Raw genomic sequence first — 19,148 nt, 5'->3', positions numbered from 1 at the left:
GCGGAGTTTTCCTTTGGATCCCAGCGAACTGCTTCAGGCTATAGCAGTTTCCTCCTGCTACGGAGACTGAGATGCCCTGAGACTGGGCTTGTTCCTCACCGCAAGGCTCTTTCTCCTCGCAGCCCATTTCTGTTTCCCCACAGGGTTTCCTCCACCACTGCCAGCCCCTGGTCCGGGCTGATCTCCTGCCACGGGCTGGAGCTGGGGACACCTCGATTGTTGCCCCCATGCACTGGGGTCCTGTTCCCTCCCAGTATGCTGGCAGCAGGGCCCCAGTCAGGCAACTGGTAAAAAAAAAAACATTGCAGCACAGCAAGCCCCCAAACCTCGCATCTGCCAGCTGGAGGGTGACAGCAGCAGAGCTTAGTGGTTGGTTTTCCCTTTAAATGCTCGTGGGATCCAGCTGCCAAGCCCAGGGGAGAAAGCAGCTTTTTTTCAAGAAGTGCCCCGGTGGCCTGTAAAACACCCCCCAACCGTTTACCAAGCACCCGGGGCAACAATTTCACAGTTCCTTTGTAAAAGTTGCTTGTTTTTCTGAGGTTATGCAGAGGGCGAGGGCATGATTCAAGAACAAAACTTCCAGGAAGGATGAGAATGAAACTTAATGCCAGTGCAAGAGAAAGTTTCCTGCATGGTTTCCTAGAGCAAAGAGACAAAAGGTGTTCGGTGACTGCTTTTTGTGGTGAGAGGCCAGCACAGCGTGTGTACGCGCGGGGACCGGGCAGTGGAGGCTGCACCTCGGCACCGTGGCGGGCAGCATGCCTGGGCATCCTCCGGGGAAACCCTCAGGAACCCAACCCAAAAGGCCAGTGGGAAACAGAGCAAATAGGCAGAAATACTGGTTTTGTGTCGGCAAAATCTGTTCTTATTTCACACTGACTATGATAAAATCTGCTCACATGCAAGACCGTTGTGATCCTCACAGATTAGTCAGAAGTGCTCATCCTACTGTTTTCTTTTCCTCATTCCCCACTGCCACCGATAAACAGAATATGCAAAGTGCCTTATCTCCTCGGGGTTTCTACCAGCACTGGTAGCCTAAGTTAAAAATTTGCCTTTGTTTCAAAGTGAAGACAGCATCTTCGTGTTCCCATTCCCCGTCATCAAACAGGAAAAACAATGTTTAATCCTCAGCCAACAGCCTGGCAGGGAGAAGAGTGGTATGGAAGGCCAACTGTTGCTTCAGCACTGTTTAATTCTTAGCAAGTCAGTACACTCTCACAGCAATTGTTAGCGGAGAAAAATCTCTTCCTCCACCACCAGTTGAAACTTACTTGCTTTGAAAAAGGAATCACCTGTAAGTCAGGGAGAGCTGCATAAAGGTGAGGAAGAGGACAGAACCCCACGTACCCCTGTCCTGCATGGTGCAAGCTATTCTAAAAGCACAGCTCTTGTAACAAAAGGATCGTTAGTTTTAGGAGGCAAAAAAAGGGAGTCTCTGATAAGGAAGGACCCTCAAAATCCACATCAAAAACAGCATGGTACCAGAGATGTACAACATTTTAAAACTATCTCCAAGTAGCATCTTCTTGCTAAAACAAAGTGTGTTCAGGTGCAGAAGGCCATGCCCGTGCTGCAGCCTGGCCCAGAGCTCTCCTGGCATTCACTGAGAGCAGCCGGGCCAGTCTCCTTGCAGTGATGCTGAGAGCAGTGGAAGCTGCCTGCTGAAGATTTTGAGTTTTATTCTTCTTCAAGAACACAAAATAAAAACCCCAGACTCGCTTGTGTTTGTGCTCAGAATGCAAGAATTAATTCCACGGAGAGCCTGGGATGTAGGAGACAAAGAATGGAGTGTGACACAGGGGAATCAGAGGAAAGGCTGTATTGACTTGCTTAAAATAATTTTTACTTTTCTCCCTATCCCTGCCCTTGTAAACGTGTGCCCTACGGCAGCTCTGCCATTCCTGGCACTGAAGTGTCCCAGCACAGCAGCAGGCTCCTTCCTGGTAACAGCGAGATTCGTGCCTTGGGAAATTCTGCAAGTGATGCTTTTCTTGTATACAAACAAAGCCGTTCGATATAAATGATTCATGTACCTGGAAATATACATTATGATTTTCTGCTGCTATTTCCTAGTTCGCTGTACTTTCACAAGAAACTATATGACGAATTCCTAAGGTTGTCGTCTTTCTAATCGGTTGGACTTTAAGCTCACTTCCTTACCTGTTCATAGATGTCAGCTTCCTGGCAGTATATCACCCTGGTGAGGGCAACAGTTATATTCAACAGGAAGTATCCATAAACCATCACAGAAAAACTACAGTAACATCCTGAGAGATATGGGGTAAATCCTGAGAGGCACAGGGCTGCCCAGAGAGGTTGCAGAGTCTCCTCCTTGGAGATCTCCCAAAGCTGCCTGGACGTGGTGCTGGGCACCAGCTCTGGGTGGCCCTGCTGGACCAGGGGTTGCACCAGATGGACCCGGAGGTCCCTGCCAACCTCAACCAGTCTGCGAAAATTTTCCAAAGCACTCTAAATAAATTCACGAAAAGTCGATGCTGTTTAGATTCCCAGATGAAGCAAAAGCCTTTGCAGACATCACTCCTTGTTCTCTGGTCACAACCTGACTTCCAAGCACAGCAACAGAGAGAAGCGCAGGGCAGCAGGCGGCCTGGGCTGGGTGTTACCTTTCCATACAACCCTGTTGTAACCTAGAAAGTGGGCCATAAGGGTAGCAGAGATTCATCTCTCTGTTAATTGTGCTAGTTATCCGTGAAAATCAGCAGCTTTTCTGTAGACATAACCATACCCACACGCACGTGCGCACTGCTAAGGGTCCAGCTGCTGGCAGAAGAACTGCCTGGAGCCTCCTTGGGGCCTCCCCTCCTTGGGGTCTCCCCTCCTGTGCTCCTGCCTGCCTTGCCGCTGCTCTCAGACCCTGCTCCCCTGCACCCCGGGAGCTGCGGCTGTACAGCGGGGCTTGGAGGTGCCCAGTCCTGGCTGGCTCGAGGGCGAGCAGTGGGCTCCGTGCCTGGCCTCAGGCACAGATCATCTCCCGTTTTTTCTTCCTCCCCCGTGCACCCACCGTCAGCTGCCAGTCCACAAGCTCTTGTTTAGCGGCCGCCGGAGATAAGGGCAGAACATCAAACAGCAGCCTTCCTCTGAGAAACACAAACACACCCTTCACGTTTTCTCACGTTCAGGGTTTACCAATGCTTCCTGGTAATTAGTGTCATTACAGCCCTGCACGTTACCCTATTCCAGCCACAGATCAGGCAGCTGTTCAGAAGAGGTACCTGTCTGGCAGACCTCGGTGAGCCCTGTCTTGCAGATACAATTACATTAAATAAAACATAGGGGCACTGTTAGCGGAGTCCCACCCAGGAGTGCCCAGAGGCACCGGGTGCCAGAGTGAGGAAGCCTCAGCCGGGCAGCACGTGGCGATGCTTCCGTCCTTGTCGCAGGAGACCACTGCTCTTACGAGGGGGCTTTTTAGACACATTCTTGGCAACAGGCTTTATTACACCGCCAGCTCCTCAGTCAAAGTGCTAGGTGGGAATATGCACCAGCTCAGCCTGCCGAAGCTCACTGCGGAGATGTGACAAGTGTCAGCACTAGACAAGGGTCTGCACTAGATTTGGAGTAGGAGTCCTCCAAAAGGAGCTCCTCGAGCTGTGCCGCAGCCCCAGCTGGATGCAGCCCCCTTGGTCAGCCCAGGAGCCACCTCACAGAGCAGCACAGAGCCACCCCACGAAAAGGGGCCGCAGGGCAGGGCAGGGGATGGCCCCGCCGCTCCGTGAAGGAAGGTAGATCAGGCTCTGCGCCTGGATTCAGTCAGACAGGAGAGTGGATTTCCTTGGTGTGATCTGAGTGTGAGCATCTCTCCATGCTTTTCCTCTTCAGCTCTGGAATGAGATGATGCTGAACACAGAAAACTGGGAGCAGCTTTTCCTAGAGAGCCAGGTCTGCTCTTACAGCTGACCAGAAAAGATGCAGGGGGAGCAACACCGAGTACCAATCCCACCTTAAGCAACAGCTTCTTTACAGTTTATGAACTATTTACTTTCAAATAAATATCAATCTTGCTTACATTTTAGTTAAGTATATAAATGAAATCACGGTGGAGGAAGCAAACAGACTGTTAACAGCCATTCAAAGACATTGCTTTGTCTTACAGACATTTCTGCAATTATTTAATTGCCTAACGGCTGAAGAGTAAAGCACTGTAGGAATTTCCCCTGGTCTCTTCTAGATGCCACAATACCTTTTCCTCAGAATTAAAAAAAAAAAAAAAAGAATGAGGTCATCAATGTCATTTAAATATTTATTGGTGTACAAAGAAAACAAATATAAAGAACATATTTTCTCTTACTAGGTCTTTCCTTCGTGTATGAAATTTATACTGTTGTCTATAACTTCAGACAAAGACATTTTAGTAGTTGTAATCAGTTACGCATCTCTCTTCTCCCTCCCACACGAATATCAGCAACAAAATGTTCTCATCAAATCGCAAATATAAAAAATGGATCCAGGCCCAAGAATGGAGATCCAGATCACCAGCTCAGCACTACGCAGACCAGGAAACATATCAGCCGTTTCCACATAAAGCACGCTAAGTCTGAAATCTTTTCTGAAGGCGAGTCTCTGAAGCATTTTTCTAAAATGATGCATTACCTACTAAAAATGTTATGCCATGCTGTGTTAAATATATCAGAGGATAAGAACAGAAAATGAGAAGTACTTTCCTAGCACCTTTCATACAAATTGTGTCTTTGCAGAATTTGCAGCACAACAGCATTTAATTTAACATCAGGGAAAAGTCTCAAGGTGCACTTCAAATAGGCTGTGACACAGTCGGGAAGAAACAAGATGTGGAGAAGTACAGCCATTTCCAGAAGGCTAGAGCTGCTCCATAGGCACACCAACACTGCCTGAAGGGACACGAAAAGGGCTGGTGCTGCCTGAATGGGAAGAAGAGGTTGTGTGTGTCAAAAAAACTATCCCAGACAGCTGATACGAAATTTCTTAAGATGAAATTTCATCTCTCTTTCATCCCGGCTGTACATTTGCATGTATTAAACAAAATTCTGTATTTTTCACTTGGTCTGTAGGACACAGAGGTGAGAAGTGGAAATGGGCACAAACTCCATGTTCCAGAGTGCATTGTCCACAGTGGGAGATGTATCCTGTGGCCTGGAAATCTCTAATGGCATGACGGCATCGAGCCAAATAGAAAGAAAAGAGCAACCCTGTGCTGCCTTCTGATTTTTCGTTCTCAGGATCCCCATTAAGAACTTCACAACACTGCTCTGTCTCAGAGGCTGGCCAGAGGATACACTTTTGGCAGTGGCACCCACAAATTAATTGTCTGCAAGCCTTATGTGCACTTCCAGCACGGTGCTACACCCCAGCTACTTTGCCTTTCCAAGGGGCAGTGAAAGACTCTGAAGTTGGTGCTGTGCGGGACCACCGCCCAGGGTCAGACCTGAGCTGAGCCGCAGCCGCAGTGTGCTTGCAACCCCCATGGATCGCCAGAACAGGAATAAAAGGAAAGCTGCTGAACATCCACTCAGCACAGGAGACCTGGGGGAAATGTCCTTGGCAAGCTCTACCCTTGCATAATGTGCAAACAGTCTGGGCAAATCCCTCCTTGGTATAATTTTACCGGGACACGAGCACATGACGGTTTCTAAAAAACGTAAAATTGGTTATGGATACATCCTGTTGCAGGTGCACGGGTTCAGGCTGGGTCAAACAGTTGTTTGTTCTCCAGATTGGGGTGCCGGCTGTGTCACGGGATGGTGCTGAGGTGCCACCACCACAACTGCCATGTAGGAGAGTGCCCCGTACCACTGGGTGTCCTGGCCGGGCCTGTGTGCTGCGTACAGGCATCGGCACAGCTGCTGTGGCCCCCCAGGTATTGTGGCCCCCCAAAGAGCTGCTGCAGCCCCCGAGGCGGTGCGGAGGACACTCAGTGTCATCGTGTGGAGGGCGAGCGGGCTCTGGCTGAGGCACAGCATCGCGGCGCTGCAGGGGCTCAGCTTTGCCCCGGCTGGAGTAGCAGTAGCTAGATGTAGGGCTTGGCTGTGGAAACTGAACATTTGCCTTGGTCTGTAGGGTGAATAAGCTGTAAATATGTACGCAGACAGGCCTGGGTATGTATGGTGAATAACCTGTAAATATATATACGAATGGCCTTGGTCTGTATGGTGAATAACCTGTAAATATTCACACAGACAGGCCTGGGTATGTATGGTGAATAACCTGTAAATACGTATACAGACTGGCCTGGGTACGTATGGTGAATAACCTGTAAATATTCACACAGACAGGCCTGGGTATGTATGGTGAATAACCTGTAAATACGTATACAGACTGGCCTGGGTACGTATGGTAAATACAGAGTAAACGCATATACAGACAGGTGCACACGTTTGTATCCTTACAGAGCACTGGAGGGAGGGCTCGTGTCACCAGCCCTGTATGAAAGACCCCCCCCCCTCCTCCCCATCCCCCGAAGCAGACCCTGCCCCTCCCCACCCCCCCCCAAATGTTTTATTACCCCCCCCCCCCCCCCCCCCCAGCTCGGCCTCCCGCGGCGGCCTCCCCCGGCCCAGGGTGCACCGCGGCGCCAAGATGGCGGCGCCCAGCGAGGGCCGGCCGGGCCGAGGGGCCGCGCCGTTCCCGGGCGCTGAGGGCGGCCCCTTCGCCTTCCCCTTCGCCGGCGCCGCGGGCTCCGGGGCGGAGGAGCCGGCCAAGAAGCCGTGCCGGGCCTGCACGGACTTCAAGAGCTGGCTCCGCGAGCAGAGGAAGCGGGCGGCGCCGGGCGGCGGGGTGAGGCGGCGGGGCCGGGGCCTCCCCTCCCCTCACAGCCCCGGGGGCGCTGGGGCCGCGGGCCCGGTTCTTGCCCCCCCCCGGGGAAGGGAACGGGGCAGGGGCTGCCCCCAGCTCGGCCGCTGTCCCTGTGCTGGGGTGTCAAGGGGCTGTGCCCCCCGGTGCTGATGTCCCCTCACAACCCTCGCTTAGGGCTAAGCCGTAGGGCTAATAAAATAGCGAGGGGCTGGGGCGCCTGGTGTAGGAGGGCGGGCAGAGAGAGCTGGGCCTGGGTAGCCGGGAAAAGAGAAGAGTGAGGGGAGACCTTGTTAATGCGTAATGGGGGGCTGTCAAGAGGATGGAGCTGGACTCTTCTCGGTTGTGCCCAGTGACAGGACGAGAGGCAGCAGGCACAAAAAAAAAAAGCTCAGGAGGTTCTGGCTCAATATGAGGGGGCACTTCTGTACTGGGAAGGTGGGACAGGCTGCCCAGAGAGGTTGTGGAATCTCCTTCTCTGGAGGTATTCAGAAGCCATCTGGATGCCATCCTGCGCAATGTGCTCTAGGTGGTCCTGCTCAGCAGGGGGGTTGGACTAGATGATCTTCAGAGGTCCCTTCCAACCTCGGCCATTCTGTGACTCTGGGATTCTCTCCTGCTGCAGGTTGTGGTGGAGGAGAAGGAGCCGCCCCCAGACTGCCCCCTGGACAGCGAGCAGCTGGGCCGAAACACCTGGGCCTTCCTGCACACCATGGCAGCCTACTACCCCGACCGCCCCACCAGCACCCAGCAGAAGGAGATGAGAGACTTCATCAACCTCTTCTCCAAGTTTTACCCCTGTGAGCACTGTGCCGAGGATCTGAGGGAAAGGTCATTTGCCTCTTTGATTTTTTTTTTTTTTCCCGGTAGCTGGGCCTGAAGTGCTGGCTTGCAGCAGGTATTTGCATATTAGCAGCTCTTCCTGCTGTTGGGGTTTATAGGTACCTGAACTGGTTTCTTCCACTGCACAGATCAAAGACACACTTATTCAGAAAACAAATACCTTTTCTAGTGCTGTTAGGTTGTATGCTGCCTCCAAGGCCTCCCCAAGGTTGTTTTATTGTCTTCCTGGTTCAAACTGGACTTGCCCTCAGTTGTGGAATTATACTGCGACTTGGAATAATTCAGATTTCAGTAGGCAAGTGTGCTTATATCTCAGAAGAGCCCCTTTACTGGCAACCACAGCAGTGGAAGCAAAGACTGAAATAGGCTGTGATGTTTGGTAAAATTTTCTACCCCTGTTACTGTCAATATATTTATCAAAAATTTCAATATTTTTTTTGGGGGGTGATGAACAGGCAAAAATGTTTGAAACCTAGGTAGCGACTTAGTAGGCATCACATGGCAAAAAATGTTCAGCAAGAGACTGGCTGTCTGTGTGCTATGTGCCTTCTTTGGGTATTGAAATGGGTGACTGTAAAGCAGTAACACTTGTTTCCTCTTCCCTGTTTGCAGGTTGCGAACAAATCAGCCTGATACTAGCAACAGAAATAACTTCTCCCAGTGGTTGTGTCTTCTTCATAATGAAGTGAACAGGAAACTGGGGAAGTCTGAATTTGACTGCTCTCGTGTGGATGAGCGCTGGAGAGATGGTTGGAAAGACGGTAGTTGTGATTAATCCGTAGAGACTGCTCTGAAATCTAACAGACCAATTCACTCTGGTGTTGAGTCACTACAGGGAGATGTGCGAGTAAATACGTGTGTTGGTGCGCCTGTGTGTGTGACTGATACGGCTTGTGAAAATAAAGGTGAAACCAATTCTGAAAGCCGGCTTGAAAATCTTATCCTAATAGCATTTTGATAAATGGTCGTATCAAATGCATTATCTGAGGGACTGAGGCCTTACATTTGGCACAGGAATTCCAGCAACCTGTGAAGTTAAGTTACTGACAAACTTGTGAAGACTTCTTCATTGCAACATTTCCTTATTTTAGGGGCATTTGCTTGTTTCTGTGACTAGAATTCGTTTTCCTGCACACTGTTCTAGAGGACTGCCTTGTGACATTTTACGTTTGTCTGCAAGCACTACCCTGATGTTGTAGAAAATGCATTTTTAATTGTCATTTTAACTTCTGTTCTGATAGGGCAAATTCATACTGTGTTTTGTGCCAGGTCTGTACCCCTTGAGCTCTTCTTCAGACATCTCCAGTGCTTGTTGTTAAACTTTCATTCAGTTGCTTTGCTACAAGCTCTGAAAGCAGGTACGTTTAAGTGCTAAAGTCATGGAACCTTGATTTCTCATGTTATTTCTGCGTTTCAACTTATGTAAGATGACATCGTAGAAAAGTGACCTAAAACAAGACAAAAAAAAAAATCACAAATGGAAGGAAGTATCAGCTGGGTGAAATTCAAATGTTTTAAATTGATTGCTTATTTTCTTTGAATGCAGAAGCAGTATGACAAGAAGGCCTACCGAGTTTCTTACTACTTCTTACTTTTAAAGCAGATAATTGTTCATCTCTGCTACGAACTGTTGTCAGTTGTGAAAATAGCTGTAACGGTCTGAGACTGATACCTGTAATGAAGCGTATTCAGTTTTGTTTAGCATACGGTATTTCTGAGATGTCATTTGTGTTTTGAAATTCTTGATTGGGATTTGCTGACCTGTTTGACATTCTTGTGTTTTCACCTAGCTAAAAGTCTCCCTAGAACAAAAGGACTTTACAACCCCCCTTGCAGTTTTTGAGTCCAGCTTAGGGTTGTATTGTCAGCTTTAGATAGTATTTACTGCACAGAAGACTCGAAGGAGTCCCTAAGGTAGATTTCCTTCTATAGATACTGGCCAGAATCCATGTTAGAGGTGTTTGCCCTAGGTCAGCTATATTGCATCAGTGTTACTGATATGTAAGTGTGAATTTCAGATGAAAGTGCAATAGCAGCGTAAATGATTTACACCGCAACGTGTATAAATGCACGTCTCTTTAAAGAGACAGTTTATATATAAAAAAAAGTCCAAATACTTTCAAATTCTTAAAATAGATAGGAATATCGTGCCCTTATTGCATTTCTGGCAGTGAAAGTTTGCAGGAGTTTGCACAAACCATGACAGTAAGAGGCTGCTTCCTTCTGTACTGAGCTTTTCTGGTGTGTTTTAGTAAGCTTCCTTATTTGATGCACTGCAGAATGTTTGTAAATTTACTGATAGAGTGGGAGTTGGATGATAATGGTACTTTTATAACAGTATTAGGGTGATGACGGTCTGCAGCTGAGAACTTTGATCTTCAAACCTTTGTACGTGGGGCTCCTTAGTGTTTAGAAAAGCAATCAGAACTTTGGAAATATATTTGGAAGATATATGGCACGTTCAAATCTTTTCAAGTTGAACCTGTTAAAAGAGTATGACACGTTTTATGGACTGGTTATTCTAGCAAGTTTTATTTAATAACATTCCTAAACACAAACCAAACAAATCTGGTAAGTGTTTCACGAAGTGTGCAATCTGACTTCTTACTTCAAGGGATTTAAGTAGATTATTAAAAGTGCTCAGAAAAATTCCCTATTGGCATGGTGAGGTTCTTAGAACAAATAAATTCAGGCCCCTAGTTCTTGTTTTTTAGTAAAGAACTCAATTCCCAAAATGAAGCACGTAGGTATCCACTAGTGCGGTGAGGACCAACAAAAAGGCTGTAGCCCCCTTTTTTCAGACTTGGCCTAAATTGCCAATTGGTGTGGACAAGCATTTTCTGCTGAACGTGGTTGTCCTAAGGGATCATTTTTCTGTTCCTTTCTAATCTGCCCTCAACAATTTCATTGCTCATGGGAGCAGGCTGTGAGATTTCTTGCGAATTTGCTTCAGTATAAATGTGGAGGCTGGTAAAGCACCTGTCTTGTCCTATTTCATCTTAGTGCTGAAAATGGGCCAGGTTAGAGTTGCACTTGTTTGTGCAAGCACACGTGGTCTCTGCTGGCAAGTCCCAGGACTGCTGCTGCCATTTGCAGGCAAGCAGCTGGTGATGGGCAGGAGGACGGCAGCCTTCCACCGTGCCTCTGTCCACGTCTTGAAAGAAGAAAAAAAACCAACGAAGCGAGCGTCTGTAGCAAATGCCTGCTTACAGCGATGCCACGAGCTGTGGCTACCAGGATGTTAATAGGGCCGTTTGTAACTTTGCTAAGTGGCCATTTGGTAAAATACATGCTTGAGTTCTCTGTTCTCTCCTGTTTATGGCTTTGCAGAAGAGCTTTGGCTTGTGTGTTTTTCAGGCATAACATCTCTGTGGACTTGACTGTCCAAGAAAGGATTTATTTTTTTGCTGCTCGTTTATAACACATCTAAAGTTTTAATCTTATATATGGAATTTCTATTGAAGATATTTGTATTTGTGTACATAAAAAGAAGGGGAAAATTGTGAATTCTCTCCTAAATGCACTTGATTAAATCCAGTTTTAAAAAAAATCTGTATTCAAATTATGTTTCCTGTTTATGTGAAAATAATAAAGCAACTGAGTTCGTTCCTGGCTTCCCTACTGCATGAGGCCTTATGAAAAGCCATCGGGGTGCGCTGGCGTGTCCAGCCTTCTGCATGCCGATATCTTACTGAGCTCAGCCGAGGTTGTGTGATTCTGTGTGTATTGATCAGACAAGGTGGGGCTGCAACCGGTTCTTTTTCCGTTGTGCTGCTGAATTGCTGCAATTCTCTTCAGAACACGAAGCTACAAAACAGCAGCGACGTAGACCAGGTCCTTGTCCGTCAGGTCAGAGTTTCTCTGGGGGCTGGGGGGGGGATTTTCTGTGCTGTGCTTCTAACAGCATGGAAGGTAGCATTACAGTTGGGAGTAGCTCAAATCCTGCTGAATTTGAGCAAGATGGCAGTTGGGGGTGTCACCCACTGGAGGGCGATGCTTGTTAACTGCATAGTCACTGAACAGCCATGCATGGCCAGAAAGGGAAAGCTGCTTCCTATCAGCACGAGGAACCCTTGCAAGATAAGCACAGTCAGGAGCAGGTGCTGCTTGAGGAGCTTCTCAGACCTTACTCAAGAGCTGCTCTGTGTCCTAGGCACCTGGCTAACCTTTCAGCTTGTCAGAGGACTTACTGACTTCACAAACTGGGTTCCATTCATAGCTGACTTTTTTTTTCCTAAAAGCAAAGAGCAGGGAGCCACGAGGGAATTTTCTTCATGAATGGGAGGCAGAGTTGCTTGAGTAAGTGGCAAGTGCAGATGTTGACGGAAGCAGCACTGTGCCTTTAACATTTTTCCAGGGATTAGCTGTTCCTTTGCAGTGTGTTGGGTGTATACAATCTCCTGTTTACAGTAAGATCCTCAGGAGTGGCTTTGCTTGCATGTGTCTCCAGCCTATTACAGGTCGTGTGTGATATTTCTTCCTGTTGGAGTTTTTCAGGCTTGGAGAGGGTAGTGGGTTTGTTTGTTTTCCCCCTTCCTAGCAGCATTTTTTTTCCATTCCTGGAATGGCTGTTCAGGCTTTTTGTCTGAGCGATGGAGAGGAGCTGCTCAGTGTTTTCTGTAGTCGGGAGGAAGCACGTCAGTAGAAACTGCCAATAAGGTTGTGTGAAGTCAGCTCTTGATTTTGTGGTTTAATAAGAGAATGGAAATCAAGCAGGTTAAGCAAAACCACAGCTACCAGCACATAGGCAAGCCGTCAGTTAGAAAGGCAGGACTGTCAGAGGGAAGGGGTCAGCACTGTGGTCAGCTGGAGCACTGACCTGGGTTGGCACGTCCCGCAGGGAGGTGTGTGTGAACACCACTGCTGCTTCCTCGCCAGCTCACACAGAGACAGCTCGGGTGTCTGCAGCAATCCACGATTAATTCACAGCTGAGGGAGCTGAGAGCTGGTGGTAGCTGGGATGCAGCGTAGTCTGCTGCAAGTCAGAAAACACTGCAGGCCACAAAACTCTGCGACAAAGGTTGGTTCTTACCAACTGAGGATCAGTGGGACTCAGCACCCTTATCCGTCCTGACACTGGTATCTGGCATTGCTATCAGTTCTTCATTTTTGTGATTAATGTCTGCAGAAGCAAAGACAAACAAGCAACACTAATATTTGTCTGCAAGGCTTTGAAACTTTCTGTTCCCTTTGATGTGTGGCTATCCTGTCTGTGCACGCTGGGCTAATGGATGTTAGCTGGTACAGCCCTGAAAGTTACCCTGGCACTCATCTGGGCTCACAGCAGCTGGCACGGTCTAGGCAGTGGCCCTGGCACTCAGGCCTGCTGGGTTCTGCTCCTGGCTCCTGTGACCTTGCTGCTGAAAGGTGCCCTCTGTTCCTGTGCTACTCTGGGTTGTTGAGTTTCCTTTAGAGCTCTCCCAGTGTAGAAGTTTCCTCCTGGTCTCAGGTTTTCCCTCCCAAATATCACTCTAGCTTCTTGGTTTCTGTTGTCTGTTACCGCAGTGTTCTTCCCAGATCTCTGTTGGCTAGGAAGAAAATTTGCTTTGCATCTTAACCAAGTAAACAGTAGAGGGCAACAAAGCTTGTATTTGGCTTTAGCATTTCTTGCACTCCTTTAAAATAGCAAGCTGCTCCAGTCCCTCTGGTGGGTTGCGTGAGGAGATTTTGGTGACTTCAGTTACTTCTCAAACTAGTGGCTGTGTGCAGTACTTCTTCTATAACTGCACAGATGAGAGAGATGTTACTTTTACGCCAGCAGCTAAAGTCTGCACTTGGAAGTATAAAAAACCACTGCCTGGATGCTATTTCCAGCTTGCTTCCTACCTGCTCTTCAGCACATAACTGGTTGTATTTGGATAAATCTTGGCTTTTCAAACAAGCAGTTAACAGATGGGAGAGGGTAAAGGAGCTTTATCTGATAATTTTGTAACAGTCACTTCCTTATACAGAGCACTGTTTGTGTAACACAGGGCAGTGCTTGCTTTCACCGTGAGCTGTTCTAGGTACAAAACCAGAGGAGAGCAGAGTACCGAGGCACGCACAGCCTAAGCACCAATGGAGCTTTGCACAGAGCAAACACAGGTAAGGGCAAACATACACAGTCATGAAAATTTTAGTCAGGAGGATCAAGATTGTTTGATGCAGTTGTCATCTGCTCTGAATGCTTTATGGAAAAAAGAGGGTTTGGAAGGAAGATCAGAGGACAGTTAGGACTTCAACAACACTGTTGCTGTTGAGAGACAGGGATGCAACCGGCCTTTCTGCATGGCAAGATACAGGAATAAATCCCAAGAAGTTTCATGGGAGCTTTGCTTTGAATTTGCACATCTGCAAGAAAGGAAACAGCTGAGTTAAATTGCTGTCTTTCTCACAGTACACACCAGGCAGCTATTTCATGCATTCCCTCAAAGCTTCTGTTTTATCCAGAACACCGAGCTTTAGCTCTAAACTCAAGTTGATGCTAGGGGACTTTCCTTTCGAACACCAAGTTTGGTCAGGCAAAGCCAAGCTTTCCCTGCTTCCCCTATCACTGACACCTAGCTAGCAGTAATGTGAAAAAGTGGATGCTGTGGCTGTGCTTCGTGTGATGCTTCTTAGAGGGGGTAAAAGATAACGCCCTGCGCAAGATACACAAGGTGAGGCCCGTATGGCTGGAACACGTGGCTGGAGACTCAGAAGTTCAGTTCTTCATTGACCATAGGCTTCTTGCTAGGCTCTAGGTAAGTCGCTTCATCTTCCGTAGCTGCACTTCCACTTCTGCAAAATGGGGATAAAAATAGCAGGTTCACCAGCCTTTTCCTGTGTTTTCTATTTAGATGACAATCTCTGTCAGGGAGGCCATTTCATTGTGTTTGCACTGCACAGTCCTGGGCCCATGATTGTTCATTATAATAAAAATCTCTCGTCTTAATCTGTCTCTCAAATCTCCTTTATGTCAGGTGACATCTTTCTTTAGAATCCAAGGACCCGGTTGATATTTGCTGTGTTCAGTTAAGAAACGAGGTGTTCCTCATTTTCAATATCGTACTACAAATACCACGTTTGCTGTGCAAACATCAGGACCCTTTTTTCCCCCAGAACTTGCACTGTGAATCTTGCAGTGTTGTGCAACATGGGGAGAAACGATAACGGAATGGCTGAGCTGGGAGAGCTCCTTTGGAAGCAGAGCTGGACGTGTCTCAAATGAGAGCTGCAGAAGCTGTGCGTGTCAGAGCATGGCTTGAGCTGCTCTGAGGCTGCCCCGTGTCCTCGTAGCTGTCAGCTCTGCTCTCATTACCGTGCCTTCTTAGCTGCAACGCCAAGCAGGTAGCAGACGACAAGCACCAAAGTCAACGTTTTGGTCAGGCTCTACACGAGGTGACTCCTTGTTGTGGTGCTAAGGAGGCCAGTTTGGAAAACAGCCAGGGATCTGATTTCCCTCTTGTCTAGCACTTTCCGAGGTGTTTGTGCACCTTCACGTAGAGTTCAGCCTGGGTGCTGAAACAGGTGCGATTACTGGTTTGCTATGAAATACTTTGAGAAGAAGCAAGGAGTAAGTTTAGCAGATAAGACATCGTGCTTGCAATTGCACCACTGGAAAGCATTTTGAAACCCGGTAGGGGTTTTGTGCAGTTCGTTTTTTATGCAAGTGCTGAGATATTAACTCTTCTGTTCTAAACAAACGCTATCTTAATTAATTGAATTCCACCATCCAAATCTTCCCCTGGTGACTTCAGTCAGTCAAATTTTCTGCATTTTTTTATAGTGTGTTTATCTTGAGTTTATACTTGCACGGTAACTGCTGAATCCCACCTGAGAAACGGCTGCGTTTCAGACCTGGATGTGTAGCCACCTAATAAAGGAACTTCCAGATATTTTTGGATCTCTTAGGATGGAGGGCATGAGGTAGCTTTCTTAGTGATGGCGTTCAAAGGTATTGCTAATCAGGAAGGCCATTCTCTCTGTTACTGCACGCTGTGAATTTCTCAGTACCTCTCAAAAATAATGCCCCTGAGTGTCCTGTTTTCTGGAGCCTAATGGCTGAGAGCAGTATTAGCCAAACCCTAATGAATGCCCAGCAAAGCATTTCAGAGCAACAAGTAAGTGAATGTACAGCAAAAGCACTGCTTCAAGCACGCCATTCAAGCGATGTAAAGGGCAAGCTCTCTCACCACCTACGCCTGTATAAAAGACATCAGGCCGAATGGAAGTGCTGAGGCTGATGGGCTGTAAACCGCGGGCGAAGGCTGCTTGTCCCCCTTGGGCCGTGCTGCAGAACGCCTGCTGCCAGCTCGTTGTCTTGTTCTGAGGCAGCTTTACTATAAATATGTCACCGAAGCAGCTCCGAGGGCTGGGCGGTTTCACATCAGTATTTGGCTTTGGAGTTGTTAAGTAGAAGCTGTAGCCAAGCGGTTGTTTGGTTTGCAAAATTGGGGTGTCCCACTGCTGCCCTCCCCTGCAGAGACCATCTGATCAGCCTTGCTGCAAGAACTGGCATTAACTCATCTCGCCCCTTGCTGGACTCCCCGTGGTCAGGTCCCGATCCCAGGATCAGGCGTTGTGGAGCAGGATGCGTTGAAGATCTTTGCAAATAAAGTTCTGCTTCGCAGAATGGCACCGGCACTGCTCGCAGTCGTTCAGCTTACAGCGGGTAGCTTGGGGAGCTTTCAAAAACTGGTTATGCGCAGTCGTGTGCCCTTGAAAACCCATTGCCACTCTTCCCTCTGTGGAGGTAGCCGAAGTCAGCCCTTAGCCGGATGGATGGGGCTGACTCAAACTAGTTCTGAAGGCGAAGGCCCCGCATCTTGTTTCCTCAAGGTCACCGTGTCTGTGCGCTTACCCCTGGGTAAAAAACAAATTGCTTTTTTGTGTTGGAGGCAAAGCTTAAGGAGGCAGTGTGGCTACGGGAAGCACGAGGCAAACTCTCGTTTTGCACCACCCTTAATTAAACTCGTGTAAAACCAAAACATGGATGCATCTCAGGCACGTGTTTGCTTGCTGCTCCTTCTGCTCCCTGTCGCTGAGGTCTGGGGGGAACGGTAAACGCAGAACTTGTAACAGCTGAATGAATGCTCTGGGAAGTGCATTTCCAAACACTGCTCTTTTTCCCTATTTGATGGGGGAAAATGTTCAAGACCTGATGTCCTTTCCTGTTGTTGCCTGCCTCGGTCTATCTGTTAGCTTACTTGCAGCAATAGGAAGTGAAATAGAAGCGCAGTTGACGTGTACACCAGAGATAGCTGCTGCACTTTATCGGCACAGTAGCAAGGGACAAAAGCTAGCACAGCATGACATGAAAAATGATTGTATAAAACATACTGCACACAGCAGAAGTTGGAGAGAGGAACCTCAAAGAAGGAGGACGAGTTTAGAAGCAGGGATTTCCGTGGGGATCTTGCCTCGTGCATCCCAGCCATTCCCTGAAGAGTATAAACCAGTTATCTGTTTGGAAACGGTTATGATTTGTTCTACACTAGTATCTAAAGGATTCAGACAGTGTCTTGGTCTTGTTGTGCTTTGTGTTGCCCAAATTCCCCTGCCCCAGTCTGGACAGATGAGCTGGGCAAGACCCTTCAGAAGGGGGAGCAGAGGCCCTGAAGGGTGGGGAGGTTTTTTCCAATGCCCCCAGAAAAGCGGAGTAGCCCCCAGAGGTCAGGACGATTCCCTGCGCAGTAGCCCCAGGAGCAGGAGCACACCGCTTTCCTGCATGTGCACTGCGCCACCTCTTCTCTTCATGTCACTGATCTGGGTCTGCCCGCAGCCTCGTCCCGGTGGGAGCTGAGGACGTTGAGGACCCACCTGTGGTGTACGGCGTGGCAGTGCCGGTACGGGACGTCCGCTCGCAGGGCGAGGTGCGGGGCGCGCTGGGCCCCGACGGGCAGCCCCGGCAGCGGGGCCCCTGCGGCACCTTCTGCCCTCTGGGAGCAGGGCTGGCCTCGCCTCCGTACGTAGCTCTGGGCTGACGGAGACAGGGTGGTTTTTCCCAACACATTAAAATGATTTTGAGGTCACTGGAACAGCTGCTTGTAAACCACTGGAGCTGTTTGAAAATCTCACCTGTGGTAACCCTCAAATAGTTACCTCTTTGTTGTTCATCTGCAATTCAGGGACGAGCTGGTGACGCTCGCGACAGTGGGATAAAATCCCTGGCCAGCCCCAGGAAAACCCTGCCAGAAGCAAGCAGGAGGAACCAGCCCGGCGTTCTCTTCTTTTTTACATAGTAAAATGTGATTTCTACTGAGCTGGTGACATTGAGGAACGAAAGGCTGAATCCTGCTCTTCCTGCTGAGAGTCAGAAATAGATCTGGAGAGACGATGACTCACCTGTAATTGAGAAACTGGATGGCATCATCGTGAGCTTTAACAGTTAAACCTGGTCCCACCTGCCAGAAAGAACAGGCAGACAGAGGTGCAAAAGGCCAAGCTTTGAGCTTGGAGACGAGGCCCAGCACCCAAGAACTCTTTGCTTTTTGGGGCGTTTTGCATTGCAAGGGCTTAACACGCCTGCTACGCATGTACCCCGTGCGATGCAGTGTGGTCCCAGCTACATCCCTGTCCCCAGAGGGGCAGGGAGCTGCACAGACAGCAGGCTGGGGGCGAGCTGTGGTGGGGCCGCACGAAGCCCCCGGCCCTGCCCGCAGCCCCGCTCGGTGCCAGCCGTGCATGCGGTGCCAGCCGTGCATGCGGTGCCAGCCGTGCATGCGGTGCCAGCCGTGCATGCGTGCTGCTCTCCGCCGCTTCCCCTGCAGTTGCCGTCCGGGCAGGGATGATGTCAGAGTTGTCATGGCATCGGTAGCTATGGAACCAGGATCATCGGCGTGGCGCTACCCCGACTAACTCAGGAGATGGTCCTGGAGCCGTGGGGGGAAACTCCCTTTGTAATAACCGAGGGTTTCCCTCCGTAAAATGGCTCGCCTTTTCCTCCTTTCTACCTTCCCTGGGGGGGAGCGGGGATGGGGCTTGGCCTCTCCCCGTCCCGCAGCTCTGCTTGCCGCTGGTCCTGCACCAGGCAAGCGAGGGCTGCAGCCCCCAGCCTGCAGCAGGCAGCGGGTGCGTAGCGCTGGGCAGGGCTGAGGCAGAGACCTCCTGCTCCCCGCCAAAGGCACCCAGCGGGGCACCTCCTTCGCACCGCTCCAAAATCCCTCCTGTGCCTGGCAGGGCCTCACGGAGCTGCTGGGTGCTAACGGGAGGGGAGCGAGGGGTGCCCTGCAGCAGGGGCTGAGCAGGAGCCGGGTGGCATGGCGGCTTGGGGGCACGGCACGTCCCTGCTGGAGCAGTGCTGGTGCCTGGGGCTGTGGCACAGGCGTCCCTTGCTGCTGCACGGTGGCACTGGCTGCGGTGGGGTGTGCTGGCGGCCGTGCGGTGGCTGCAGCAAGCTGTCCCTGGGTGCAGCGAGGTGACATCAGCCACAGCACAGAGACCACAGCTGCATCACGGCGACTCCAGCAGCAGCACACCTCCCTCAGATACAGCACGTGCATGGCCATAGCACAGCCACCACCGCCCTAGCACGGCGTCCCCAGCTGTAGCACAGT

General features: G+C 49.5%; 1 protein-coding gene across 2 annotated transcripts; it reads left to right on the top strand.

The window, feature by feature from the left end:
* The first annotated feature begins 6,523 nt into the window (after positions 1-6,523).
* GFER (growth factor, augmenter of liver regeneration) lies at positions 6,524-11,245 on the top strand. 2 transcript variants are annotated; one of them, XM_083799935.1, is made up of 3 exons: positions 6,524-6,774; positions 7,415-7,589; positions 8,245-11,245. In XM_083799935.1, the coding sequence occupies exons 1-3, from the start codon at positions 6,577-6,579 to the stop codon at positions 8,319-8,321; spliced, it is 450 nt and encodes a 149-aa protein (XP_083656061.1). In that variant the 5' UTR covers positions 6,524-6,576; the 3' UTR covers positions 8,322-11,245. The 2 variants fall into 2 exon arrangements, with proteins under 2 accessions (XP_083656061.1, XP_083656060.1); XM_083799934.1 differs by having other exon boundaries at positions 6,530-6,774; positions 7,415-7,620.
* The last annotated feature ends 7,903 nt before the right edge of the window (positions 11,246-19,148 follow it).

The sequence above is a fragment of the Anser anser genome (genome assembly GCF_964211835.1).
Source record: "Anser anser genome assembly, chromosome: 15".
Lineage (NCBI taxonomy): Eukaryota > Metazoa > Chordata > Aves > Anseriformes > Anatidae > Anser > Anser anser.
This window is presented reverse-complemented; position numbering and strand designations above follow the sequence as displayed.